The sequence below is a fragment of the Leptinotarsa decemlineata genome, unplaced genomic scaffold (assembly GCF_025532065.1).
Source record: "Leptinotarsa decemlineata unplaced genomic scaffold, Ldec_3_MD MMD2_P_RNA_scaffold_1, whole genome shotgun sequence".
NCBI lineage: Eukaryota > Metazoa > Arthropoda > Insecta > Coleoptera > Chrysomelidae > Leptinotarsa > Leptinotarsa decemlineata.
The window spans coordinates 5,721,758-5,748,112 of NW_027412523.1; the positions used below are offsets into that span (position 1 = coordinate 5,721,758).

The following is a 26,355-nucleotide window of genomic DNA, read 5'->3' on the forward strand; positions in this document are numbered from 1 at the left end:
ATATGAAGTGATTAAATCGTCCATCTTGTAAACTTGAGAGGTTTCGCATAAAAGTTTCGTTTTTCTCATTATGTTTCCTATGGTTAGATGAAAGTAGGTAACCCCTGATGACCAATTACTCAGCTCAGAGTACTCATGGATGGCCAAAAATCCTGAAAGAAAAAATCGTTGAAAAAAAAAGGAGCAATATAATGATATCTTACTTTGGTCTGCGGATGTATAATATTGACTCCGTGTTTGTTGATGGCTATCAGGATAACCTCAGGATAAGTTGGTTCGGTGGACTGTTTCACCTCAAAGAACGTAGATCCGAACGTGGGCCATTTGAAAGTGGTCTTCAAAAATTGTGTCTTCGATTGCTCTCCGTTGATTCTCAAATTCCTGTATTCCGCCAAAATAGTTTTCCTCCACTCCGAAGAACTGGCAGCTTTTACGATATCACAGGGAATGCAATCCTTCAAGTCATGTTGTAGAGCAGACTGAACGTCAGAAACATTGTCTTCAAACTTGGCTCTAAGAATAAGGGCCGCAAGTTTGACTGCATCCTGTTTGCTACACTTGTGGTATCCTTTCAGGTACTTAGGCACTTCTTGATGATAATGAAAGATATGGTCGGCATTGTGGTCCTTCTCTGGCACCGTGTTCACCCAGAGCTTCTTCATAAAGAAGACTTGGTAATGAATATCGACTACAGTCTCTGTTAACAATTTCATTTATTAGATTAGATTAGAAAAACATAAGAGTCGCTTAATGAAAACAGTCCATCAGGCTTTATGGATTATCGAAACCGTATAATTTTGCTTTCATGGGAACATGTTTACACATTAATGGACCTTTAACTAATTGTTAAATTAGTTATTTTTTTTCACATTTTTTTCTTCAAAATCGAGGTAAAACGATAGTCATAACGTCACTAACATTTGAAATATGAATTCTGCAACACCGTAAATCTTATTCATGTTGTGAATACTCTGACCCGTAACTTGATGACAATTAATTACACTATTCATGATAATAATTATGGAATTTTCACGATAAATTTTATTTAATAGGTAAGTACATGTAAATTACCAGTCTAACTAATGAAGCTAACGAAACGCGCCTTAAATGAAACTCATTGTGAAATTTCCAAAATTATCATATATTCATACTGCATAATTTAATTTTCTTCCTCTTCTTGTATTCTTGTTGTTCTGACTGTGAGTGCGACTTGTTTTTGAGATCGATTGGATAGTTAGTTCCGAAATTATGAAGCATTTCATATTAGGAAACAATGAGTTTATATTAGGAATTTTGATACAAACATTATTTGATTGAGTGGTACCTACTAATTTAAAAAAAATGAGGGTGTAGGTATACTAAGAATTTCAAGGTATATACAGTGATGTAATTGATGTGTGAATGTGTCCTTCTGAAAACAGAAGCATACGAGATGGAGAATTATTTTATTTCTATATACAAAGCAACAAACCTTGATAAACTGCATTCGATGTGCTATTATGTATTTCTATTACACGCTTTATATTAGATTCACCTGTATGTATGTATATATGTATGTATGATTGTTTGAATGCATGTTTGCTTGTAACTCTCAAGCTCGGGATCTGTATTGACATAATTATCGGCATTAGTGCTTGATCTATTCGCGAGCAGATGGCGCTGTAAGTAACCTAATTGATATTTCTTGATCTACTCGAAGGCAGATGGCACTGTACGTAACCTACTTGATATTTCTTCATCTATTCGCGTGCAGATGGCGCTGTACGTAACCTACTTGATATTTTAGCGGGCAGATGGCGCTGTAAGTAACCTAATTGATATTTCTTGATCTACTCGCGGGCAGATGGCGCTGTACGTTTAAAAATCTAAAAAACACGCTTTTAAAGAACATCGAACTAAAAGTTAAAAATAATTTTTCAAACAAGCTTAAAACAATAACGATCGAAAAATACTAGTATTATTGTGACAAAAGCAGGGGCGCTTTGTGCAATATTTTCATAGGATTTTTTCACAATAATACTAGTATTTTTCGATCGTTATTGTTTCAAGCTTATTTAAAAAAAAATATTTTCAACTTTTTAGTTCGATGTTCTTTAAAAGCGTGTTTTTTAGTTTTTTTGAAGTATATTTATTCACATCAGTTTTCATTTATATCCGTGATAATAATTATAGAATTTCACAATAAATTTTATTCGAAACGCGTTTCGCTACACGGTAGCTTTATCAGTTAGACGGGACTAACTGATAAAGCATCAAGTAATGGATCAGTGCATTCATAGTTTTCGTTTGATTTTGTTATAACTTACTTCCCCAGTTCGGATGCAACTGCCGTCTCCAATCGATCAGTTCGCTTAGGAAATCATAGAAAAACGTCTGTTGGGGAACCGAGAATACCTTGTCGGCGATGGCAACAAACAGACTGAAACCGTCCGTGGATTGCAACTCTAATCTTGCGGCTATGGCTTTGCAAAGGTCTGTGGCTCGGCTCATAGAGTCAACTTCAAATGCTTCATCCGTGTCGTCTGGGAAATGAATTTTGTGATATATTTCCATGCTCTTGTGTTGAATGGCATCCACTTCGATGGAGTATGGGGCGAACTTCCTTGGCCCAACCTGACAAAAGCATTTTCGAACGATAAAAACCGCTTATCGGGTAGTTCGTAACCAGGGAAATAGTTGTTTTGAGGGGGTACTTGCCAGATTGTATTGTGTAGGAACGTTGGGAGAAGAGAATGCATCGAATTTTCGATTGAAATATTCATTTTTAACGAAAAAACGGCATTTCGAAATTTGAGTGACAGTTTATTGAGAGATTCTCACTGGAGAGTTTACAAAAGTGTAACACGTGTTTAGCTACACAATCGCTTCCTCGAGCGATTTCATACTGACTAAATTCTACTTAATTTGTGTTTTATATAATAACAATCCGAACCATCGGACATCCGATGTTTTGGGACTAATTTGTTCCATGTAAGCGAAATTTTACCTTTTTCATGTAACTTTATTTTGGAGGAATCCTGTGAGTGATATCTGATTCAATTCCACAAAGAATGTTTGGAGTACAAACTGAATGGGAAAACATATTTTTCTATAATTCAATCTTCATATAAAAGTAATTGTTTCGAATTTTTTTTTTTTTGTGTAATTCATTGTTTACATAAAAGTAATTATTGTTTTGAAAGGGATTTTTTTCCAGAACGTGTTTGAAATTTACCTCTTTGAAGTAGAACGATAACCTACCTTTCCAAAAAAATCAATCTCTCTTTGAAATATAGCCCTTTGAATTGTACTTTATGTAATACAAAATTTGAATCAAATGACCTTTTATCTACTTATTGCTACTTAATGACTAATAATTTCACCTGAGTTATAGCGAAACTCATGTTGCAGTTTGGTGAACTGTCCAGTGAAAATCCCATAATAAAGTGTTGGTGAATAGGTATATAATAGATTCTCATTAAGTATCGGTTAATTCTATCATAAGGCATTTGGAATAATTTACTTACTTTTTGAGTCTTCTGCAGTCTAAGCAAACAATGCTCCACGAATGGATGAGTTCTCGATTTTAAGAACTTCTGAAGCTCCACGTTCAATTTCTCACTTGGCGAATACAGCCCTGTGATTAGATACATCAATTCCCAACCTCTTTCTTCACTCAAGGAAAGCCTATTGAACGTAAGTTGCTTCATAATCTGGCAGTACACCTCGTCTTTGAGCAACTCATTCCTCAAAGGCCCTCCGAAGATGATGTCCGTGTATTCGTTGCTGTATTTGGATTTTGGAGCTGGCAGATCGCCCATATACTTGAGGATGGCGGTGTATATATTGCACGCTTCTTTACTGGCGGTTTCGTCTGCCAGAACGCTCTGCAATAGAGGTTGGTATATCGGTTCGTTGGAGTATTTCCAGAGGTCTTCTTTTGACATTTTTCTCGCAGTCGTTAACACTGATGTCTTGTTAACAGTTCGTATTTTACCCTCTCTGAAGTGATCCGTGGCGTAGCTCGCCAAGGTGTATAGCTTCATTCTTTGCAACGTGGTGACTATCGTCTTGTGGGGCTTTCCGATTACTATACCTTCTTTTTTGAAGCATTTAAGAATGTCGGCAGGGGGACACTGCAACGTGGGTATAATGTAGACGTTTTCAGTTGGAAAGTCTCCGACTTTGCCATTACTTTCTCCGTATCCCCAGGTGGAATTCATCAGTTTTTCTCCGTCGAAGTCGTTCTGGAGAACGATTAGATCACCTTTGCGGAAAGACAAGAATGATTCTGCCCCTGAAAGTCACATAAAATAATTAATTGCATATTGAGTATTATTTTTATTTGATCAAAACAAAATAACCAACATTTCAAGAAGGAACTTCAAACAGAGGATTGTACAAGAATTTTTCGCTACGAAATTTATCCTTCTGAATAAATAAATGGTAAAAGGTTATTTTTCATTACATATGATCATTTTTTCGAAGTGAATTTGAGGGGGATTTTCCATTCGTCAGAGCGTTTATTCTGTGTTCACATCAATCAGTTAGAAAGTAGTAGTATACCATCTACGGTGTTCACAGGTGAATTTTAATCTTGAATTAATGAGAAGGGTTTCCCCACAAAAATAGCCAATGTTTGATAACTTATGGGTAACCGACCGCAGAAATCTCTTACCTGTAGGATGAGAGTGATCTTGCGTTGCGACACAGTAGACCGACCTCTTCTTCAGTCCATCGACGATATATTGCACCAAAGTGGATATGCTCTTCGCGTCCAAAGTATAAAAGGTGTACTCCTCCTTGGCCACCGTATGAAAAACGAACCGTAGCTCGGGCGTAACTTCGTAAGTCGCATAGGAAACATCTGCAAACATCAGTTCTAGCAGTATCTGCTCTTGATCGTCGATCATGAAAATTCCACTTCCGTTCACAGCAATGATCATGTCCTTTTTAGGAAGTTCCGGCCCAGACACCTGGATCGCCTCGTAAAATTTGGAAAAAAGTATCGGCCACGTCGACTGCGCGTATTTTACCACTGCCTCCTTTGCAGTGATCGCTGGCAAGTTTTGTTTGACGAATGCTAGGTTGGAGAAGGCGTTCATGATTTTGGTCTCCCAATCGGACAAGTCGCTCTGACTCGCTTTGACCAAGTAGGTCGGCATGTATTCTCCGATGCGAGTATGGAGAACGTTCTTGTTGAATTGGGGTCCGTTATCCACGAAGTACTGAGTCGCGATCAGTACGACCACGTCTGCTTCGTTGTTGCACCGATATTCACCTGCTTTCAAACCTCTTACTATCTGATGGTAGATCAAGTTGGTAGCGACGGAATCTTCCGAAGGATCGTGCCAAGGAGTGAAGATTTCCTTGCGTAGGAAGAGGCGCCACGGACAGTTTCTCTCTTCTTGTCCCTGCGGAAAAAATACCATACAGTGTGTTCATGGAGTAACGCATATAAGCTAGATCCAGATGAAAACTAACTCGGATCGATTTTTATTTTGATTTATTATTTTTTGAAATAATTCAATATACAAGGTGACCTACTTTCGAGAAGTGACATCTTCAGTAGCCACTTCAATAAAACACTCTTTTTGTATGTTTTGTTTTTTGAGCTGATTCCACAAGTTGCATCAAATTGGTACAAAGTGGACAACAGTACAAAATATAATTTGAAAATTCAATAGGAAAATAATACTTTTCTCAAATTTGCTACAAAATAATACACGAACGGTGTACGTTATGAAAATCAATTATGAAATTACATCGTTTGCAGCTATTAGATACACGGTATACTCTCAAGAACAGACAAAAAATAAGGATCACAGTAAATGTTCCAAGTGTTCTACATTGACCACTGGACAAAATCCTTCTCGGGAATTACGATGTGAAATTTTCACTTGAAGGTTAACAAAACCGCCACACTTGTTTCGATATACAAAAGCAGCTTCGGCGTGACATCATTGTGATGTTACAATAGATTTTCATCAAGTACCGGTCACTTCTATCATATAATCAAATCTCTCGGCCTGGTACAGTGTGGATTTTCAGCTGCCGAAAAAAATTATGTCTTGCTGACGTAAATATTTTCAGGAACTACAAAGCCACATTATTTTTGGTGCAGATTTTACATATTTTCATCTTCTTTATTTTTTTCTATTTTGTGTAGAATACCAGTAATATGATGAAATTGGTTCATAATTTGGTCGCATTCCACGAAATTTATTTATTTATTTATTTATTTGACACTTTGGTACATTGATTACATGTGCTAAGTCATAATTAAAAAACAAAAATAAAACTACAGAAGTTGAACAAAACAAAAACAATAAATATGGTTCACGTCCACAAACTTTCACAACATAGAAGTATTATATAAAAAATCGGAGAAGCTCTAGCAAATACTCTCAAAATGTCATGAAAAAGTGTCGTGCAAGAATTCCTCAAGACTGTAGTAACACTTCTGTAAGAGAAGTTTCTTCACCTCAATTTTAAAAAGTTTATCTGACTCGATTTTCCTAATAGATGCCGGCAAGTTATTATAACAGTTTGTTGTATTAAATAGTGGGGAGCATCTAAAGTGAGCCGTTTTGTGTGAGGGGGTTCTTAACAGTTTCCCATGACGGGTGTCTTTACCATGTATATCCGCATTTGTGACAAATTCAGTTATATTGTTACGGGCAAAAGTGACACACTTCAAGATAAATAAAGAAGGTGTCGTCAATAGGCCCTCTCTTAAGAAAATTGGTCTACAACTATCTTGAAAATCTATATTAAAAATTAGTCTCAGCAATCTTTTCTGGGCAACAAAAACTCGTGGAAATTCCCTTGCACATCCCCAAGAAATGATATTAAAGCTGATGTGAGAATAAGCCATAGAAAAATAGACATTCATCAATCCAAAATTATCTAGAGTGTTTTTCAATTGTTTGATTGAGTAATATGCGGAATTGAGTTTGTTGCAGACCTTCTGAATATGACCGCTCCAGGTCAAATTTTCGTCTAAAGACGTTCCTAAAAACAAGACTTCGCTGGAAGATCGAATACCATTTATTGTGGAAGAGTCACTGCTGAAATTTTTCCTAATAAATGATTTCATTGAAACAGATTTAGATTTATTCAGAATAAGTTTGTTACGTTGACACCAAGCACTGAATTTATCTATTATTTTATTTATTTTGTCTGACAACTCAACTTCGTTTTTGTCGGCCACAGTAATTGCAGTGTCATCCGCAAACATGGTTATGTGACACTCAGAAAAGAATTCAGACAGGTCATTTATGAAATTGAGGAACAACAATGGTCCCAGGACAGAACCTTGAGGCACTCCTAGTTTTACATCTTTGGGACTTGATAAAATTCCATTGCAGCTAACTATTAGACTACGGTTTTCCATATATGATTTCACCCAGTTCAATAGATTATTTGGGAAACCTAGGCCTGCAAGTTTAATTATAAGAAATTCGGAAGAAATGGTATCAAATGCTTTTGACAAATCGAAAAAAAGTGTTACAACTAGTTTATTCGAGTCAACCTGTGTATAAATGAAATTTAATAAATGGTATGAATAATCCGATACATATCTTTTGTTCCGTCCGGATCATATCGCCAAATCCAATCTTGGTTAAAATTTGGATGTTCACATTTCAGTTGAAAATGATGAGATAACTTTCGATTACATTTCACGTAAAAGTGCCTACGTTGAAATATTAACAATATAGAACGGAATATCTTTTAGATCACTAATAGATATCATAATAACAATATAAGGTTTATTTTCATTTGTGCATTAAAATAGTTAAGGAAAAGCAGAAGTGGACCTCTTCTCGATGCGCGTTTTTCATCATCCAAGTTGGAGACTTTATAAGATGAAACGTGCGTCAAAAAGAGTGTTGCAGTTCTGGTGTTTGGGAAAAGTGTTTGTTATTGTTATTGAAGTAATTGTAATGAAAATACGTTTCATATCATTTTGTGTTACGTTTATCCTTTACTCATTATTTTTTAATTAAATCACAATTTTGGTTTGTTGTCCACCATGTACCGATTGGGAGCAACTCATATCATTTTCGGAATCATGTAGTTCAGTAAGATAGCTCCGAAAATTGAAAAAAATTAAAAATATAATAAGAATGCAGATCCCTCTGTACAATGAATTATTATTTGATAAAACTGTTAGTAAAATTCAATAATGGAGCTATTTCAGGGATTCAGGAATCAAGAATACTGTTCATTTGGTTCATAATGAATATATGCGTTACTCTCTGGATGCACTGTGTATTATCAAAGATAGTTGCAGAAATTAACGACAGTTTTATTATTCAAATCTACCAGTAAACTTATGAAGAAGCTTGTGTGAGGATTTGAGTAATTATTCAAAGTTTTGGTTGTTATAAAAATATCCATCCTCAGAAATAAGCTCACCTGTTCTTTGGCATATTGCTCACATTGAGAAATGGCATCCATAATATTATCACTCTCGCTTCCCAAAGACATTACCTTGTCATACAAAGTTACGAATAGAGAAAATCCGAAGACATCCTTTAGATTAAGAGTGGTACTTATTTGTGCGAGAAGTTCTTCTGAAGTTGTAGCCGAATCAACCTGAAAATGAATAGGTTAGAGGGCTACTAGAATTCATGGTCTTGCAGGCAAAAAGTGTCTAACCTCCACTATTTGACTGGTACCGTCCATGAGAGTGACTTCGAGGTGCATAGGAGCCTTATTCTTGGTGGCCATGAGTTCCAACCAGCTTGGGGGCTGTGTTCTAACCCCGTTTTGGTGCGTTCGATTCAACCTCCCTTCACAGTATGGAGGCATATCCTGGAGGACCAGATCTTATAAAGGATCTCAGATAGTTTATGAACTTTTCCGATGGAGAAAAGCAGCCCACACAAAGTGAGAGGAGTATCCAACCTCTCGCGTATGAAGATTTGATATAGTTATTGGTGAGTTGTTTGCAGATCATTGCCAGAATTTCGTCTCTGAAACGTAGAGAATAGTTCCTAAAGATTTCACAAGAAAGACTTACAATTACTCACCTTAGTTCCGGACGCAAAATGCCGTGGCCAATGATAAAGTGTAATTTTTCCAAGTTGTTTGTTCGTCTCTTGTGTAACCATTCATTGTATTTATCCAGGGCAAAAGTGTCTTCTACCAAGCCTTTCCTGACGTCTTCAAGCAATTTATTTTTTCTCTTCAGAGTCATGTTTATCAGTTTCTTTCTGCTTGATTTTGTTGCAGAGGCATATTTTTTTTCTTCTTTGAGTATTTCCTGGTACTCTTTACGATTCGTGAAACTTTTGCCGATCGACTCTGAGATGATTTGCATGATGGGAACGTTTTCTTTCGTCGAATTGTCGTATTTGGGCTCCGGATAGTCTCCCATGAACCTGAGGATGGTTATCCACAAGGCTTGTGCGGCGATCACGTCATCTGGGGTCGGAAGATAATGTAGGGATTCCTTAAGAGGTTTCTTTGAAAACTGATAGTTGACATTGTTCGTAAAATACGTTGCTGCATATATTCTAAAGTTGAACTCGCTTAGATCTTCTTGGAAAGGTCTATCAAACGTTTTCTGCGTTGGAGTTGGTGGTTCCTGAAAGACATTTATTTTTGTACCAATATATTTTCTCGAGTATTTTACTTCACAAAATTGACAATTTTACATTGAAAACTGAATGCAAAAAAATATTATCAATTATTACACTGGGATAGACACGGATAGAATAAATCTGGATATTATTTTAAATTGAAGTTTTTTTGATAATCCCAATAATGATTATTCCGTGATTGGTTTATTCTCATTTATATCAGGGATATTCGACCTGGGTCTATTTCGAAGTAATAATGAATGCTAACAAAAGATAATTTTTGTTTCAGAAATATATGGAAATAACCGAAAATTTATGAAGTTGACTTTTTATTGCAACTTTTTTATTTATATAGGTATTAGAAATATGTTTATACTTTGCCATAGAAACTTGAGCTATCAAATATATTCAGTTTTTATACCAGGTCGTCCCTCGTCTTGAACTCCCATAACTTTGGAATTTTGAATAGGAATCTGTTAGGAACTGAATTAACCCAGATATTTCTGTTTAGGTAATTTCATTATCACAACAAATAAATTTAATCTACTACTGATATTGCAAATTATGAAGCCATTCAAACTTACCGCGTATTATTTATATCAATACAAGTACATAGAACATGAATGCGTTTTCAGATAGGACCAGTGGTGAACATACTTCAATGGTTTATAATGCCATGAGTAGTAAAGTGTTATTCTTCCTATTACAGTAAGGTTCTCGAATCATTGTTTGATATATTTTATAAATATCATTATTTTTTCCATAAATTACCCTATTTAATTATATTTCTGTTATGTAAATGCTCAATAATGTTCAAATAAGTTTGGCGTACAAGAAATCATAATACACGATACAGTCACTTGAAGTCAGAAAAAACTTCCAAGTAGGAGGCCATGCTATCGATAAATGTAGCGTGACCAATGGTTTCGTTTTAAATTTAGAGAAATGATTGAAGTTAAAGTTGTTTCTAGCGTATATTGAAAATTTTGGAAAATCATCATCAGTATACTTAATAGTAATTTTTCGGAGATTACATTATTTATACTTACCACCAGAGACCCATTGATCCCGTTTTCGTCAGCCTCAAAAATTTCTCTAAATGCTTTGTTTATAATATCTCGGGGTGATTCGATGTCTTCGTTTGCTGGTTTTTCCTCGCTTACATTTTCTTGGTTCCGGTGATAATTTGCAAGCTTCTGCTGCATCGCAGTCTCAGCCTCAGCCTTGTAATTTTTATGACCACGCTTCATCAGATCTGCCTCTTCACTCTTCCTCTGCTTGACAATAGCGAAAATGTTCCCAAACTGACTGTGTTTTCTAACTATATATCCCCGACTGCTAGCCTGAATAGATACGATGTTCTTTCGAATTTTTTGATAGGCGTGCGCGAGCTGCCTGGAAATGATCACGGATTGCAGACGTTGGAACCCGTTGCGGATCATTAGGTATCTCTTTCTGTAGCCTCTGGCCCTAAAGTGCTTCTGCAAGACTATAGCGGCCGCCCGCTTCTTCAGGAATCGTCTCCTGTGCACCCAGCCTTTGACCACTCTCTGCAAAGTGCTCACGGCTTGCTCCAGTATTTTGTTGCGTAGCTCTTCTAGAATGTCGTTGTCGTTGTGTTTGAGGAACACCTTCGTATGTCCGAGCTGATAGTTCTTCTGCTCTACGTCGCGAAATGCCTTGGCTAGAATTTTCGTGGCGGAAGCCTTGCAGTCGCCTTTGGCTGATGGCGGAATGTTACTTGCCAAGAACCGAAACGTGTCGACAAACTCGATGTACGTGTACCGGATGGGATACCCTGCCTTTCGGATTTTTGCAGTTTCCATCATGCCGGAATAGCGCAGCTGTCTTGTGCATAGGCTTCTGTCGAATATCTGGAAAAATTAGTATCGAGAAATTTTTCTATGAAACAATCCCCATTAGAGTTATTTGACTTCGCTGTGATCTTAACAAAAGACATGAGAGTTATAATGATTTCATACTTGTTTTCAGAGAAGACAACAACGCAAATAATCAATCAGTCAAAATATACTTCATTGCCCTTAAGAAGATTCAATCAATCAATCAATCAATCAATCAATAAATCAATCAATCAATGTATTCATTGTAAATGAAACATTACAACGTCGTTATTTCCTTAGTATTAAAATTAAAATACATATACACAGAGATGCACAGATCAAAATAAAATAAATAAATATATACAAAATTATCATGCACATGTAAACCTACAAGAGATGCAGTACATGTATTATTCATTTATAAAATCTTCTATTGAATAGAAACATTTTTCTATTAGGACATTTTTCAGCCAGATGGAGAATTCATTCGAGTGTTTCTTTTTTGCAAAGTCTGTAATTTTATTATATAATTTTGCGCCCCAATAATCGCATCCTTGCTGTGTTTTCTTCAATGGATGAAGAGGAACTTGCAGTAAATCTTTATTTCTGGTATCATAAGAATGATTGAGTACATTTTTTGAGAACATCTCTGGATTTGCATATTTTAGACAACTATTATATATATATATTATATATATATATATATATATATTATATATTATATATATATATATATTATATATATATATATATATATAATATATATATATATATATGCACTGGGAATGGTGAGGATTCTTTGTTGACGAAAAGCCTCTTTGCAGCTATCTCTATATGCAAGTCCGCATAGAATTCTGATGGCTTTTTTTTGCTGAACAAATATTTTGTTTGAATCAGAACTTGTGCCCCACAAAAGGATTCCGTAAGTTGCTATGCTGTGACAGTTTGAAAAATAGGTTATTTTAGCCGCTTGATGTGTTGAGATTGTTTTCATTCTCCTTATACAATATATTGCTGAATTAAGCTTCTTACTCATTTTGCTTATTTGTACCTTCCAATTTAGTTTTGAGTCCAGATGTATTCCAAGGAATTTTAGTGATTTTTCCTCTGTATTGTTTTTGCTTGAAATCATTAGCCTTTGAGTTTTTTCTTTGTTTAGCAGGAGTATATTTGCCGTAAACCAAATATCTGCTTCGGCTAGAACTTGCTCTGTCTGTTGTCTTATGTCACCTTCATCTTTGCCTTTAACTAGAAAAGTTGTATCATCTGCATATGCACTTGATGCCTAAACCTTGATATTTTCGAGAAGATCGTTTGTGTAGATGATAAACAGAATTGGCCCTAAAATAGAACCTTGAGGCACTCCTTGAGTTACCGGAATTGTCTGAGATAGTGAATTTTTCCACCATGTCGATTGAAAACGATTTGACAGGTATGACTTGAGCAGTTTATACGAAATTCCTCTTACTCCATAATATGATAATTTCTCTAACAGTATTTCATGGTCAACAGTATCGAAAGCTTTACTCAAGTCACAGCTTAATATCTGGGAGTCCTCTTGATTATCAATGGCATCTATGATTTTTTGAATAATCTCTATCCTACTGACAGTCTATAAAGCAAAAATAAAGAAGACACTAAGAAATACAAACCATGAAAACAAAAAATTAAAAAATGTTAACAAACTCGGTGATAATGATCAAATCACGGTTTAAATGGAACTCAACAAAAAACATTAAAATTGTTAAACTTACTTGGGGTTTTTTTTCGTTATTGGGCTTGATGCACCTTACGAAATAAGGATGGCAGGACCCTAGAGTTTTCAAGAGCTGGTCTAAGGACATTTTGAACTGAGCTGATAGTGTTTTTTTCAATGCAGAGTCAAGTTCGCCTTTGAAGAGATTTTTAAGAAGGTTGTTTCGAGATCCAATCACCAGATTTTTCAAGTCTTGACTGAACGTATCGCGGTTTTTTCTCAAGAAATCCTACAATAAAATACATGATAACATTTATATGATGAAAGTAACACGGACGGATACCTGGTATATCGTAATAAACGTCCCCAGCGAAATGACGAATTCCAAACGAGGGCGTAATATCATTTTTCAATTTGATGTACTTTGCGTGTTTTTCGTGTTGTTTATGTAACTTGGACAATAAGGAAAAGTCCGTGCCTTTCGGAAACTTGGATTCTTCATCGATCAACGAAAGAACGTTCAACGGTTTCATTCCCAGCAGATCCAAGATATCCTGGTTATCGATGAACGTTATATTGGACCAGTTTATTCCTTCTTTGGTGTAGTATTCCTGCTCCAACTTAAAGATATGGTTGATGAAAAACTGCTGGAGACTTTCATTGGTATAATTTATGCAGACTTGTTCGAAACTGTTGATTGAAAAATTTTCGAATCCAAAAATATCCAGCACGCCTATTGACGATTTTGATTGTAGCTTCTTGGATGAAATTACTCCATTGACTTTGTCGACAATAAAAATGAAAAGTTGCCCGTATATACCTTTCACGAAGGCATTCCGAGATTCCCCGGCTTGATCTTTTGATAAATTTGCCACCACCTTATCTCCGTGGGCATACAAGGTTTTTTTTGTGAGGGATTCTCCGAGATCAAACTTGTTCACTTCTAGTAGTCTGGCAATTTTCTCGTTGAGGTGGACATCGCCTATCTCGGAACTGTCGGAGTGGTTGACGGTACCGCTTTTGAATCTGAGGTTGCCCAGATGTAGAATTGCTGCCAGCAAAGAGAAAATGTCGGTGATTTCCGTTTCGGTGAAGTTGAGCACTTTAAATGCTGCCGTGATATCCGAAAATTCTTTTTGTTCATTTCTTCCTTGGCAAACTAGAGTTCTTCCTGTTACATATAATGAAGGGTTCATTTTATTATTATTCAAACATACTTGATTACCTTACCAAAAATGCATTTTATAGTACTGAAGAATTTCTTCAACTCTAGCTATTATTGTATAGTTACTTTATTTTACTTGTACAAATAAAAAAAAATAGATTTCACAATTTTAACTAATTTAAGCTACTTGCATATATTATCTGTCACTGTTCTTGCATTTTTATTATGCCTACTTAACTTCTAATAACATGTATATATACACTAATTATAGATAAGTACAATTGCTTTATGTTCGGTTCTGACTAGTCTGATAAAGTTTTATACTGTATGTACCACATGTATAAAATCTTTTAATGATGAATAAATTTCTATTCTATTCTATTTCTATTTCTACACGTATCTTTGACTACAACCTCAACTATACTTTGTATTATTATTTTTCTGGGTTGTTCTTAGACAAATATATTATATAAATAGAACATATTCAAAGTTTTACCAAGACAAATGACAAAAGTAGTAATAAGTATCACTGTTGAATCTGCTACATTCGATGAAAACAAAGCAAAGCCGATTTTTCAAAGATGGTATTCATACAATAATCGCACGGATTGCCGATTTTTAATTTTAAGACAGAAATTTTTTGAACATACTTTCTTTTTACCTTATTACTTGTATTCCTTCGATTCTACATTGAAACTTGGTTTTATTGAAAGGAAAACAAATTATGAAATTATGAAACAACAAGAACAAAAAATAATTAGCGCTCCGGGGCGACTTGATTAATCCAGTGTCGCATTTCAGCTGCAGGAAAACCCGGAAAACAGCACCATATCATCTGAAGATCTGGATCTGACAATGTCCTCTCTTTCATAGAATAAAATGTAAGGTGTCTTCAGAGGCTTGAAACTTTATTATTTTTTTTTGAAGCTTTATAACTTCTATTTAATTATATGCGAGCGCTTTCGACAGCTGGCAGTGCTATCATCTTCTTGGCTCTACTCAAACTGTCAGTTTGAGTTTGAGTGTGAGGTGACTTTATGGAATTACTATGGATTTTCATCGAGTAACGGCCGAATCAATCAGAAAGTTATGATTCATTGTTTGTGAAGATAAAAATTTAATTCGATTTTAATTCAGGTATAAAAATAACTTAATGTTCAAAAGTGATAAAAGTGATAATTCATTAGCTCAAACAACGAAATATCTGTATGGTGCATATGAGAAAAATTAAATTTCAAAGAGGCATATTTATAGGAGATTGATGTGATGCCAAACAATGATGTTCTAAAAATATTAAATCGCATGCAATGAACATAATCACACTATCAGTCACGTCCACCTCCCGTCGTCGTCACCTCCGTCGGCGATTGCAGCGTGACGGTGACGGTGCGGAGACGTGACGGTGACGTTACGGCGATATATGTGAGATGTGTTAATATTGGCAGGGCATTAATGAGAAATTGGGCGACTTTTTCATTTCCAATCAACCCCACCGTGTTTACAATTCAAAAAAAACAACAGTATCTCAAAAATAAAAAAAATTACCGCCTTTAAGATAGGTATATGACTCGGCGTCTCCCAAATCTAATCGTTTCTTTTCTTCTTTGCTCATACCAGCCAGCATGCTATAAAAAATATGATAGTTACGATCACCGTCACTTTGGAAAACAAGTCTACTTTTCTCCAAAAGGTACTGATCGATATGGGCGCCCTCTATGTTTCCCGCTTTGTTGAATCGGATATCGATATACTTTCCGAACCGGGAAGAATTGTCGTTTCTGACGGTTTTAGCGTTACCGAATGCTTCTAAGATGGGATTCGCTTCCAAAATTGTTGCTCTATCCAAGTATGCTGAGCGCTCGTTGAAGCGAGGTACTGAAGAATAAGTTTCGTACTTTCTGTTTTCCTGCCCCACTCTCTCCACTGAAATTTACGACTATTCAATATACGCTTTTTCTCAAAATCAGATACCTACCTGATGACTATACATTGATCCTTTTTAGTGGTCATCATGTTCGTGTAGCTATTGTCTCCAATTGCAAAAATATGGGGAGGCTTTTCCTCCTTTTTTTTGTTTTTGTACTCTTTGACGAGAAAGTTGGTGTATATTGGCAGAATTTCATAAGGATTTATCGCTACTAACATAGAACCTGTATATGTCTGCAAAAATATTGGAAAATGTAGATTCATAAAAGATATGAAAATCATGTCATAAGATTAAAATGCCTGACAATGAAAATTGTTGATATTTGATAATTCAGTTGATATAAAAAATGGTTTATTTGAATGTGTTTAGTAATGATGAATTAAATATGGATATTTTCAGTTCTTGATGAGCTATAGTTAAAAAAAAGAATAAATTCTCACGTATATCAGTTTTTCGTTGTATCTCTTATGTAAATTCCTGAGGATAGCGTATTCTTCCAGTTCTCCCAAATTGATCATATCTTCAACCCCTTTGATAGAAGAGATATGCATTTTTTTGAGAATTTGCCGGTTCGAAATATACGACTGTCTATTATCATCGTCTTGAATTTTGATTCTGGTCGATTCAATAGCAACTATTTTTCCTCCAATTGGAATGTTGAATTCACTTTCCATTAGGGGTTTCGCCCAGATGTAATCACCCTGTAGTAAAATTATTATTGACATACATTAATACTCTAACACCCTTACAATAATCTATAGGAGTAAATATATCTATTGAAAACACTTTCCCAACATCAGAACAAAATAACGGTTTCTCAATATGCGTTTCGTTAACCAAGTTAGCGTCCTCAGGAGATCATTAGTCAAAATGATCATTAGTCATAATGATCTCCTGAGGACGCTAACTTAGTTTAACAAACGCACTTGGAGAAATCGAAATTTTGTTCTGGTGTTGGGAAAGTTTTTTTCAATAGGTTAATTTTACTGCGCCACAGAGGTTCCAGTACGAACTATCAAATAAAAGATGGTCATTTCTGATGAAAAAGTTTATATAATATGAGGTCTAATTTCTTCATCGGTTTCGAATATTCATTTTTGTGATATTTACAGAAAACTGAAAAAAAGTATTGAAGTGCTGGTATTTAGAAAAGTGCATGTTTTGGATTATTTCTATGGCAGAGGTTCCAGTTTTACCATTTGACATATTTCATACTTTTATTTCACTTTTTTGCGATACTCTTTTTGGAACAACAACTCCAAATACTCGTTCACCGCATTATGAAGCAATTCCTTTCATTTTTTATTTTTACAGTTTTTTTTGTTACTTCATTTTTATTTCAGTCGTGTGACTGATTATTATCTAGTTTTTGTATTTATATAGTAAAATGTTTTTTTAAATCAATGATTTCGTTTTATTGTATAAATATTTTAGTATACAGGGTGTTTCAAATCCGATCCTCACCATTGGGATCTCGGAAACTATGAAAGATACGAAGATGATTAAATTGGGGCAAAGTTGCGCATTTACCTGACTATCAATATTCCGCTGAGAAAGTTCTTATTTCTTATCATGATAGGATTTAACTTTGATGTTTCTAAATTTGACTTTCAATTTGTTACTCTCAATGCCATTTTGTGATTGTACAAGTCATTGAGTTTTTGGCGAAAAATGGCTTTCACGAATTAAAAAAAAAAGGATATGATACAAATTTATTACAAAAACGATAGAAACAGTGTTAGGACATCAGAAATGTATTTAAACTTGTATTCCGAAAGACGACAACCACATCGAACCATGTTCAAGTTCAAGCCGAGGAAAAAAATACGGAGACAGAATGGACCAAGAAACTAAAGAAAATTTTATAAATTTTGTGTGTATGAGTTAAGCTAGACATTGTGTCCTTTACGAAAAATTAATAATTTGCAGATGAACATGAACCCGGGGAAATCTACACATCAAATTTTGGCTAATTTAACTAATAAGAAAACCTAATTTTTCTGTTTTCCTTGAAAATGTAATTTGGACAGATGAAAGCACTTTTACGAATTGTGGAATATTCAACCGAAATAACGAACACATTTGGAGCATAAGCCACTCTAGGCAGTTCCGAGAAATTCGACCTCAAGTGCGATTTAGTATTAACGCGTGGACAAGAATTTACAAGGATAGAATTTTGGGTTCTCATTTATTTGACGGAATTCTGAATGGAGAAACCTATCACCAGTTTTTGATGTCGATTTTCGAAGACAATTTGGATGATTTACTATAACAACATCTATAACAACTTCTATAACTAACTATAACAACATCTGGTTTCAACATGATGGTGCTCCACCTGACACTACCAGAGTATCTGACTGAAAGGTTTAGTGATAAATGGATAGGAAATAATAGGCCGGTGAGGTGGGCAGCAAGGTCTCCAGACTTAAATGTTATGAATACATTCTTATGGGATACACTGAAAAATAGAGTTTATAGTCAGAGGGAATATCAAAATATTGAGGACCTTCAATACAGTTCGGAAGATTGAGGAGGAGGGAAATTAATCGTGCAGTGAATAATATTGGAATAAGAACACAGTTGTGTTATCAAGAACAAGGCCAGCATTTTGAGCATTTAATATGATTTACTTTTGTCTTTACATTTTAATTATTTATTGTTATTTGTTCAAAGTTCTATTTTCATTGAAAAGGACATAATGTGTAGTTTACCTCATACAAACCTCATTTATCAAAGTTTAATTGTTGATTATGTCTCCATATTGTTTCATTTGTTTTTCAAACGAACTAAACTCGGTGAGATTTTGATCCAATAACTTAAACATAGTTCGATGTGGTTGTCGTCTTTCGGGATACAAGTTTAAATTTATTTCCGATGTCCTAACACTGTTTCTATCGTATTTGTAATAAATTTGTATCATATCTCTTTTTTCTTCATTCGTGAAAGCCATTTTTCGTCAAAAATCAAGATCTTTTTTACAATAACAAAATGTCATTGAGTGTAACAAATTTAGAAACATCAAAGTCAAAGCCTATTATTATGATAAGAATTAATTTTTTTCAATATCTTTTCGAAAAAGAATGATAACCTATCATACATCATTGACAAGGTAGAATCTGGCTCTATTCAAAACAGAAAGAATTCAATGTAGCGCCCATGAGAAAAAATAAAGTTGATGATGGCCGGAAGATGAAACGTCAGATAGCAAATCTGGAAACACCATTATGTAGCAGGGAAAAAGTGGCAATGTGAAGTGCATTTATTTTCGAACCCTTCGAAAAATGAAGCCAGAAAAAATAAAAAATATTTTCCAAAATTTCTGTTTTTTCCGATATCTCCGGATATACTCGGAATTTCAGAACTTTCTTGACAACGGCATATTGTTAGTCAGGTAAATGCGCAATTTTGCTTCAATTCAAACATCTTTGTATCTCTCATAGTTTCCGAGATCCCAATGGTGAGGATCGAATTTGAAACACCCTGTTTGTTCGAAACTCATAAGGAGGGTGTTGTACAACGCATACCAAATGGAATGATAAAATACTCAGTATTCTTTTAAGTTAAGTATTCGTAAGTACCCATTTCCTAATTTCTGTTAATATTTTCACTTTTAGAATAACGATTATGATTTGTATATCACTCACCAATATTGGATTTTGTGCCATTATACTTAACACTATTTTATTTTGCACAGTTTGAAAGAACTACATGAAATTATGGATTTGGCAAACATCAAGTTGGCGTTTCTTATCAATAAAATTTGTCACCATATCGATTTATTTTCATGATTGTTTCGTATCATATCAGTACTACTTTTGTTATCAGAATTTTTCATTGTGGAGATAATTTGTGATTAACTTATCAGATGGACTCTTGGCTGGGTCTCACGCTCTTACAAATACAGGAAAACCAAAATTTTTATACACGTTTCCATTAAATTTTTGAAGCTGCATATACCGAATACGGGGGAAATCGTTATTTTAGTAATGGAACTTGAATTATTAACTAACTATTCATTCGCGTCAATTTCAATTTTTCATTTTTTTGAAGGACTTCCATTGTCTAATATGATATGAAATGACTTAAAATCCCTAAGAGAATCAATAAAATTAAAATGAATTGCTAATAATAACAATTATATTGAGCAAAAAACTCTGAAAATGAAATTACAATAAAATAAAACACAAGCAACAATTGAAAAATTGAACAATTGAAAAGTCATCACCATAACACGATTGTGAAGTAACGTCGTCAAACGTCGTGAAGTAACTTGGCTTGAAATCTAAATCTTTTAATTTTTATTTCTTTTCAATATTTGATTGTTGCTTGTATTGTATTTCATTGTAACTTTATTTCAGGGGTTTTTTGCTTATCTGGTTGACTGCCGACCATATTTTTGAGGTACTCTTGGATGCCGTTATGTTTTATTTGTTTTTTTGCAATTCGTGTCGTCAATTATAAGTCTGAAAAAATCTATAGGTTTGCCTGTGCCCGGAATCGCTCTCAATTATTTTGAATGTAAACTGTTTCAATGTACCTGTTTTTGTCCACTTGGAACTTATTTTGCGCATTAATCGAAGCTGAATTAGTATTTACAACCGAAACTGAAATATTACATAACAACTTTCTGATTCGAAAAGATATTCGTTTTCGAACACTGGCATTTTCTATTTCCACTGCTATTTTCTGAACATTGCAATAATTTTTCATCTGTGAGTGCTTTCCTACTGTACACATGTAAGTTATATCCTTTTTTTCTAGGCTTAGGTTAGGTTAGGTTAGGTTAGATTAGGTTAGGTTAGGTTACCCTCACGGACCACAGATTTATCCGGTTTGGTATAGCCAGTACTGGCCAAAAAAAGCCAACTGCAAGTCAACGCCCATCATATGATTGGACCGTCTTCAGGAATATAATGGAACTAAAGATCGGAAACAGGCAACCCGGACTGATCGAGTACACGGACGCCCTAAAAATGGCTACCTCTGGATGCATTAGAAGACGAGAGGGGCGCCTAAAGCCAGACCCTTATTGGTGGAACGAGGACATAGAGCAAACCAGAAATATGTGTAATAAAATAAGAAGGACCCTTACACGTCTAAGACGGCTCACAAACAACGAACCGAGGGCTAGGGAGGCCATGGAGGCATACACGAAGGCTAGGAGAGAGCTTAAAATGAAGATCACGAAAGCAAAAAAGACCCGCTGGAAACAAATGTGTGACGAACTGGATAATGACATCTGGGGAGATGGGTATAAGGTAGCACTAAGGAGCCTTCGCCAACTTAGGCCCTATGAACTGGATCCCGATGTAAAAATGGAAATAGCAAGAGAGCTTTTCCCACCCGGTCAAGACCATAAAGAACCCCTCAAGCCAATTAGAATAATAAATCCCTTTACCTTAGAAGAGCTAAGGCAAGTAGTCACCCGCATGAAGGCAGGCAAAGCACCCGGCCCTGACCGAGTGCCAACGGAAGCCATAAAAGTTGCTTTCGATACGCATCCCGACACGGTCCTGGCGATGAAGAATAATCTGCTACACGAACAAGTCTTCCAGCGAGTGGAAGAATGCTAGACTAGTACTCATACCAAAGGGAAAGCCGGGACAGAATATGTATAGACCGATTTGCCTGCTAAACGGTCTCAGTAAAGTCTATGAAGGGCTGATCAAGCTACGAATAGAACAAGAGCTCGAAGAGAGAGGAGGCCTCTCAGATAGGCAATATGGCTTCCGTAGGGGCAGATCCACGCTGCAGGCCGTCGAGCGGGTAGTAAGTCTCAAAAGGGGGGCATGGAGGTGGTGTGTGCTGGTTTCGGTTGACATCAGAAATGCGTTCAATACGGCCAGTTGGCCAAAGATTATGGAGGAATTGAAACGTCAGGATATCTCCACCTATATTACTAACACCATAGGCAACTATTTGAAGGACAGGGAAATCGAGGTGGCCTCCGGCTATCCTCTGGCCGTAACTGCAGGAGTTCCACAGGGTTCGGTCCTGGGACCCACCCTGTGGAATATATTATATAATGGAGTCCTAGAGCTAAGCCTGCGTACCGGAGTTACACAAATTGCTTTCGCCGACGACCTCGTCATAGTAGTGGGCGCGTCCAGCGCAGAAGATCTTAACACAAAAACAAACACGGCCCTAAGAAGGGTGACTAAGAAGGGGCACACATAGTGTGCCCCGTAGGTCGAAACCGGTCGTATAAATGAAATTAATTAATGGTAATTAGACAAAAGTGTTTTTATTCATTTCATTAAAGTGTTCAGTGGCGTGGTCGAAGTACTCTTTTTGACGTGAGTTTCAGTTGACAACGACAACGCCACTGAAGATGACTGCCACAGTTGCACTTGAAACGTTTGGAGATCACGGCAAAACTCGGAAGCCATTAAAAAAAAAATTGATATTTTGACAAAATATAAAACTTGGAAAAGTAGTCCCTTGATTGATGAACAATTCAAAAATAGATGGCCAATACGTCAAAATCCATATCTGTATTAAAAAATATGGTTTCATTGGGTGATAAATAATATTTTTGAAAAAATTCAAAGTTTTTCTTTGTCATTGAACAAATTTTTAAAAAATACAACTTCACTGACATCGGAAAATTTTCAATTCCTAACTTGAAGTCTGTGGAAATGTATTCAGCTGAACTGGCTAGGTGGCGCTTTATTCTCCATGAATGAATTTGTATGATTGCTTTTCAAGTAATAAGGAGAGTTTCATTTATTGCATCATATCATTATTTTCATTGTGAGCTCTTAGACTATAAGCACATGTTACCAAAAATTATTTATTTTTCTTATTTATTGGCTGTTGATTTTAACAAAAAACTCATTAAATCTTTGCAAAGAATGAATATACCTGCCCTCTCTTGAATATTCATGAAATCCTTCTTGTCTCAAAAAAATCCATTCAAATAATGATATTTTTGAGTATGATGTCTGGTGTAATATTTTCTAAACTGGATTACTAAAAATTGTTGTTATCAATATTTCATGTAATACATTAAAAATTTATTTTTAATGATTTCATAATAAATTAGAAAACTGATAAGTTGAGCTCCAGATTCTCAAAAAAAGGACATGGGGACCTTTGAAAATATAAATGTGTAATATCTATACAAATGAAGTTTAAACTGAATTAAGATTTGGAATTTCAGAACAACTGGAGTTCCAATATTCGTGATGAGAAATATTAGTCCAACTTGAACTTGGCGATGAAAATCATTTTTCTTCTCTACTTTAGCTTGTTCTCTTCAAGTATTAATTTATACAGAGCAATATGTCTTTAGAACAATAACGTTTGTTGCTTGCGAGTGGTTTGAAAATAAAAAGTTAGAATGCTTGTGCAATGATAGAGTTGGTTTAATGCGAGAAAGAGTTTGAATGAATTATTCATATATGTATATAGTCATATATTTTATTAACTATTTATCACAAAAAATAGTTTTCTGATTGATAATAAAACTCACTGGATTAAAGTATTCAGCTATAAATATGTCATAAAAGGGTACAACTATAATTCAGATTTATATAAAAATTTAAAACATTTTAATTTTCAGTTCCTATAGAATTTTAATCTGTACGTTTAATTTGGTATCTTCCAAAAGTTAATTTTATCTAAAATACTTCCAAAGTATTTCTTGCATTATTCCCACTCTATTATAAAAGTGACTCCTCTAATGATATTATTTTTATAACCAACCATTGTCCGAATATAGGAATAAAAGTTGTGCACAGGCATCTGTAGACAATATACATGTGCATTATTGTGCATTCCAAAGTATATTTCCTTATATTTGATGAATGTATGTGATATCGTAGATTCCTAGCATGTAGGTACTAGTGTAAATATGCCATGTTTTGAATTGAAATGAATAAAAAATTATGACTCCTGTGAACATTTATATTTCTTCCTGAAGGACCGTGTAGGATAGACGGGCACAGTATACTTATAGAAGGCTAATATCTCCTACTTTGGGCCTATTCAAAACACTATATATTTTATAACTGCAAATAGGGGGCAATATATTTTTGAAAAACAGGGGGTCGTAAATGTAAGAAATATGGTGTGTGTCTTTGACATCTGCTTGCTAGCATTTTTCTACTGAATATTTTGATTGCTATTCAATTCAGAAGCCTCCAAATATATGATATGTTTTATATTTTATTTGTGATAAAGTAGATGATATACTCAAAGTATTGTTTTCAGAAGAGTATTACTATACATTTATGTACATTAATGTAAATTTGTGTATTTATTTAATATTGTTAGTTGAAACATGCATTTTTACTGTCAACTTGTTCAGGTTTCAATAATGACAGTATTTCCGATATTTTCATTAAATTTTTTTCTTCATATTTTTGGGCAAATTCTCCATCTCGGCCAGTTACGTCCCTCGTGAACTTATAACAGTTAATACTGAAGTGGGTGGTGAGAAAATAAGTTCGTACACCAAGCAGAATAATTCGGGTTAAAAAGGTTTTATTCCCAGTTGATCGGTTGTATGACAGATTGCGTTGAAAATACGACTAAGTTTCTATAAAATAAAATCAAGAATATGAATAATACATACAGTGTGTCAATTTGAAAACTTCCCACCCTCAATATCTCCCTTCCAGTACATAATATGAAAAAATGGTCAGACAGGTCAACTTTATTTGCAAGGGGGACACTCTGAATGAATATTTTCAACCCTCGGGGTTCAACCCCCTAGGAGGGGTGGATGTTACCCTCAGAATTTCAAATGGAAAGGGGGGTCAAGTGGCACATCATTTTGAAGGGCATTCAATTCTCTTGCCAATGATACCTTTTTCTTTAGTTTTTGATGAGCAGTTTTTGAAAAATAACGTTCCAAACGAACGGTGATTAGAAGTGAATAAGAATAAATGATTAAAACTCGCCCGCACTAGATGTTTGGTATTCAGGTTGGTATTCAAAACAAATGATTGTAATGGACTATTGGAAAAGGTGAGCATCGTACTAGGTAGCATCGTTCCAACCCTTGAGTAATATTCGAATTCGTGGATGTGAGAGGAATGTAGAACTACTTAGTTAACGAAATACGCATCGAGTGCAAACAAAAAATACTAAATTGCAAAAAACAAATTTCAACCATCTTGTTACGCTTTATCTGATAATATGTTCAAAATGTTGTCCATTCTGCTCTAAACAGTAATACAGTCTGTTTTCGAACTCCTCTCGAACATTTTGGAAAACTTCACCACTAATTGACCGGCATGCTGCTGTAATTCGTCCTTTGAGGTCATCCATATCAGTGGGCTGTGTTTTATAAACGACAGATTTGAGATATCCCCAAAGAAAAAAATCTAATGGAGTCAAATCCGGTGATCTCGGTGGCCACTCAATTGATCCCCTTCTGCCAATCCATCTCTCCCGGAATCGCTCGTTCAACCATTGTCGGACGGGGCGAAAATAATGAGGTGGCGCACCGTCCTGTTGGAAATGTAACAAATCTTCCTGCAACAGTAAATTACCGTGTGCATCAATTTGACTTTCGAGCTCGTGAGTTATAAGTGGATCGATAGGTGCTTGAAGCATATCTAGGTACAGATCACCATTCAAGTTTTCTTCAAAAAATAAAGGTCCGATAATGGCATTTCCAAGAATACCAGCCCAAACATTAACTTTTTGTGGGTGTTGTGTATGTCCTTCTCGAAAATTGTGAGGGTTTTCGTCACTCCAATAGCGACAATTTTGCCTATTAACATTGCCATTCAGGAAAAATGAACATTCATCACTGAAACAGATATTGAACAGAAGATTAGGTAAAGCATTGATTCGAAGAGTCATGATTTCACAGAATTCTATTCTTCTGTCATAATCATCCTCATGGAGCTCGTGGAGAATCTGCATTTTATATGGATGAAATTTGTGCATTTTCAGTGCTTTCCTTACAGTCTCGTGTGACATTCCCGTCTGTTCTGCTACTGATCGTAAGGAGCTAGTCGGCTCTGCAGCAAATGTTCCCAACACCTCAATTTGAGCATCCTCATTCAGTACTCTGGGTTATTCCTTTTTTTATTCTTCACCGAACCAGTTTCGGAAAACTTTGTCACCAAATCAAGCACATACCGGTGACTTATATTAAGATTTGGATTTCTTTCATTAAAAAGAGATGCCGCCCTTCG

The 26,355-nt window shown here is 35.3% G+C and overlaps 1 protein-coding gene across 1 annotated transcript; it reads right to left on the bottom strand.

Annotated features, from left to right (window-relative positions):
- Window positions 1-6: 6 nt before the first annotated feature.
- On the bottom strand, window positions 7-20,005 carry LOC141487024 (myosin-VIIa-like; the record flags this gene model as incomplete). The annotated part of the gene is given in 18 exon segments (XM_074185758.1): window positions 7-149; window positions 200-697; window positions 2,307-2,613; window positions 3,507-4,276; window positions 4,658-5,393; window positions 8,401-8,580; window positions 8,644-8,790; window positions 8,792-8,960; window positions 9,018-9,574; window positions 10,619-11,443; window positions 13,165-13,384; window positions 13,440-14,277; window positions 15,817-16,101; window positions 16,104-16,175; window positions 16,178-16,194; window positions 16,247-16,431; window positions 16,639-16,899; window positions 19,846-20,005. Coding segments are annotated over 18 exon segments (6,231 nt in total), but the record flags the coding sequence as incomplete, so codon positions are not given.
- Window positions 20,006-26,355: the final 6,350 nt, after the last annotated feature.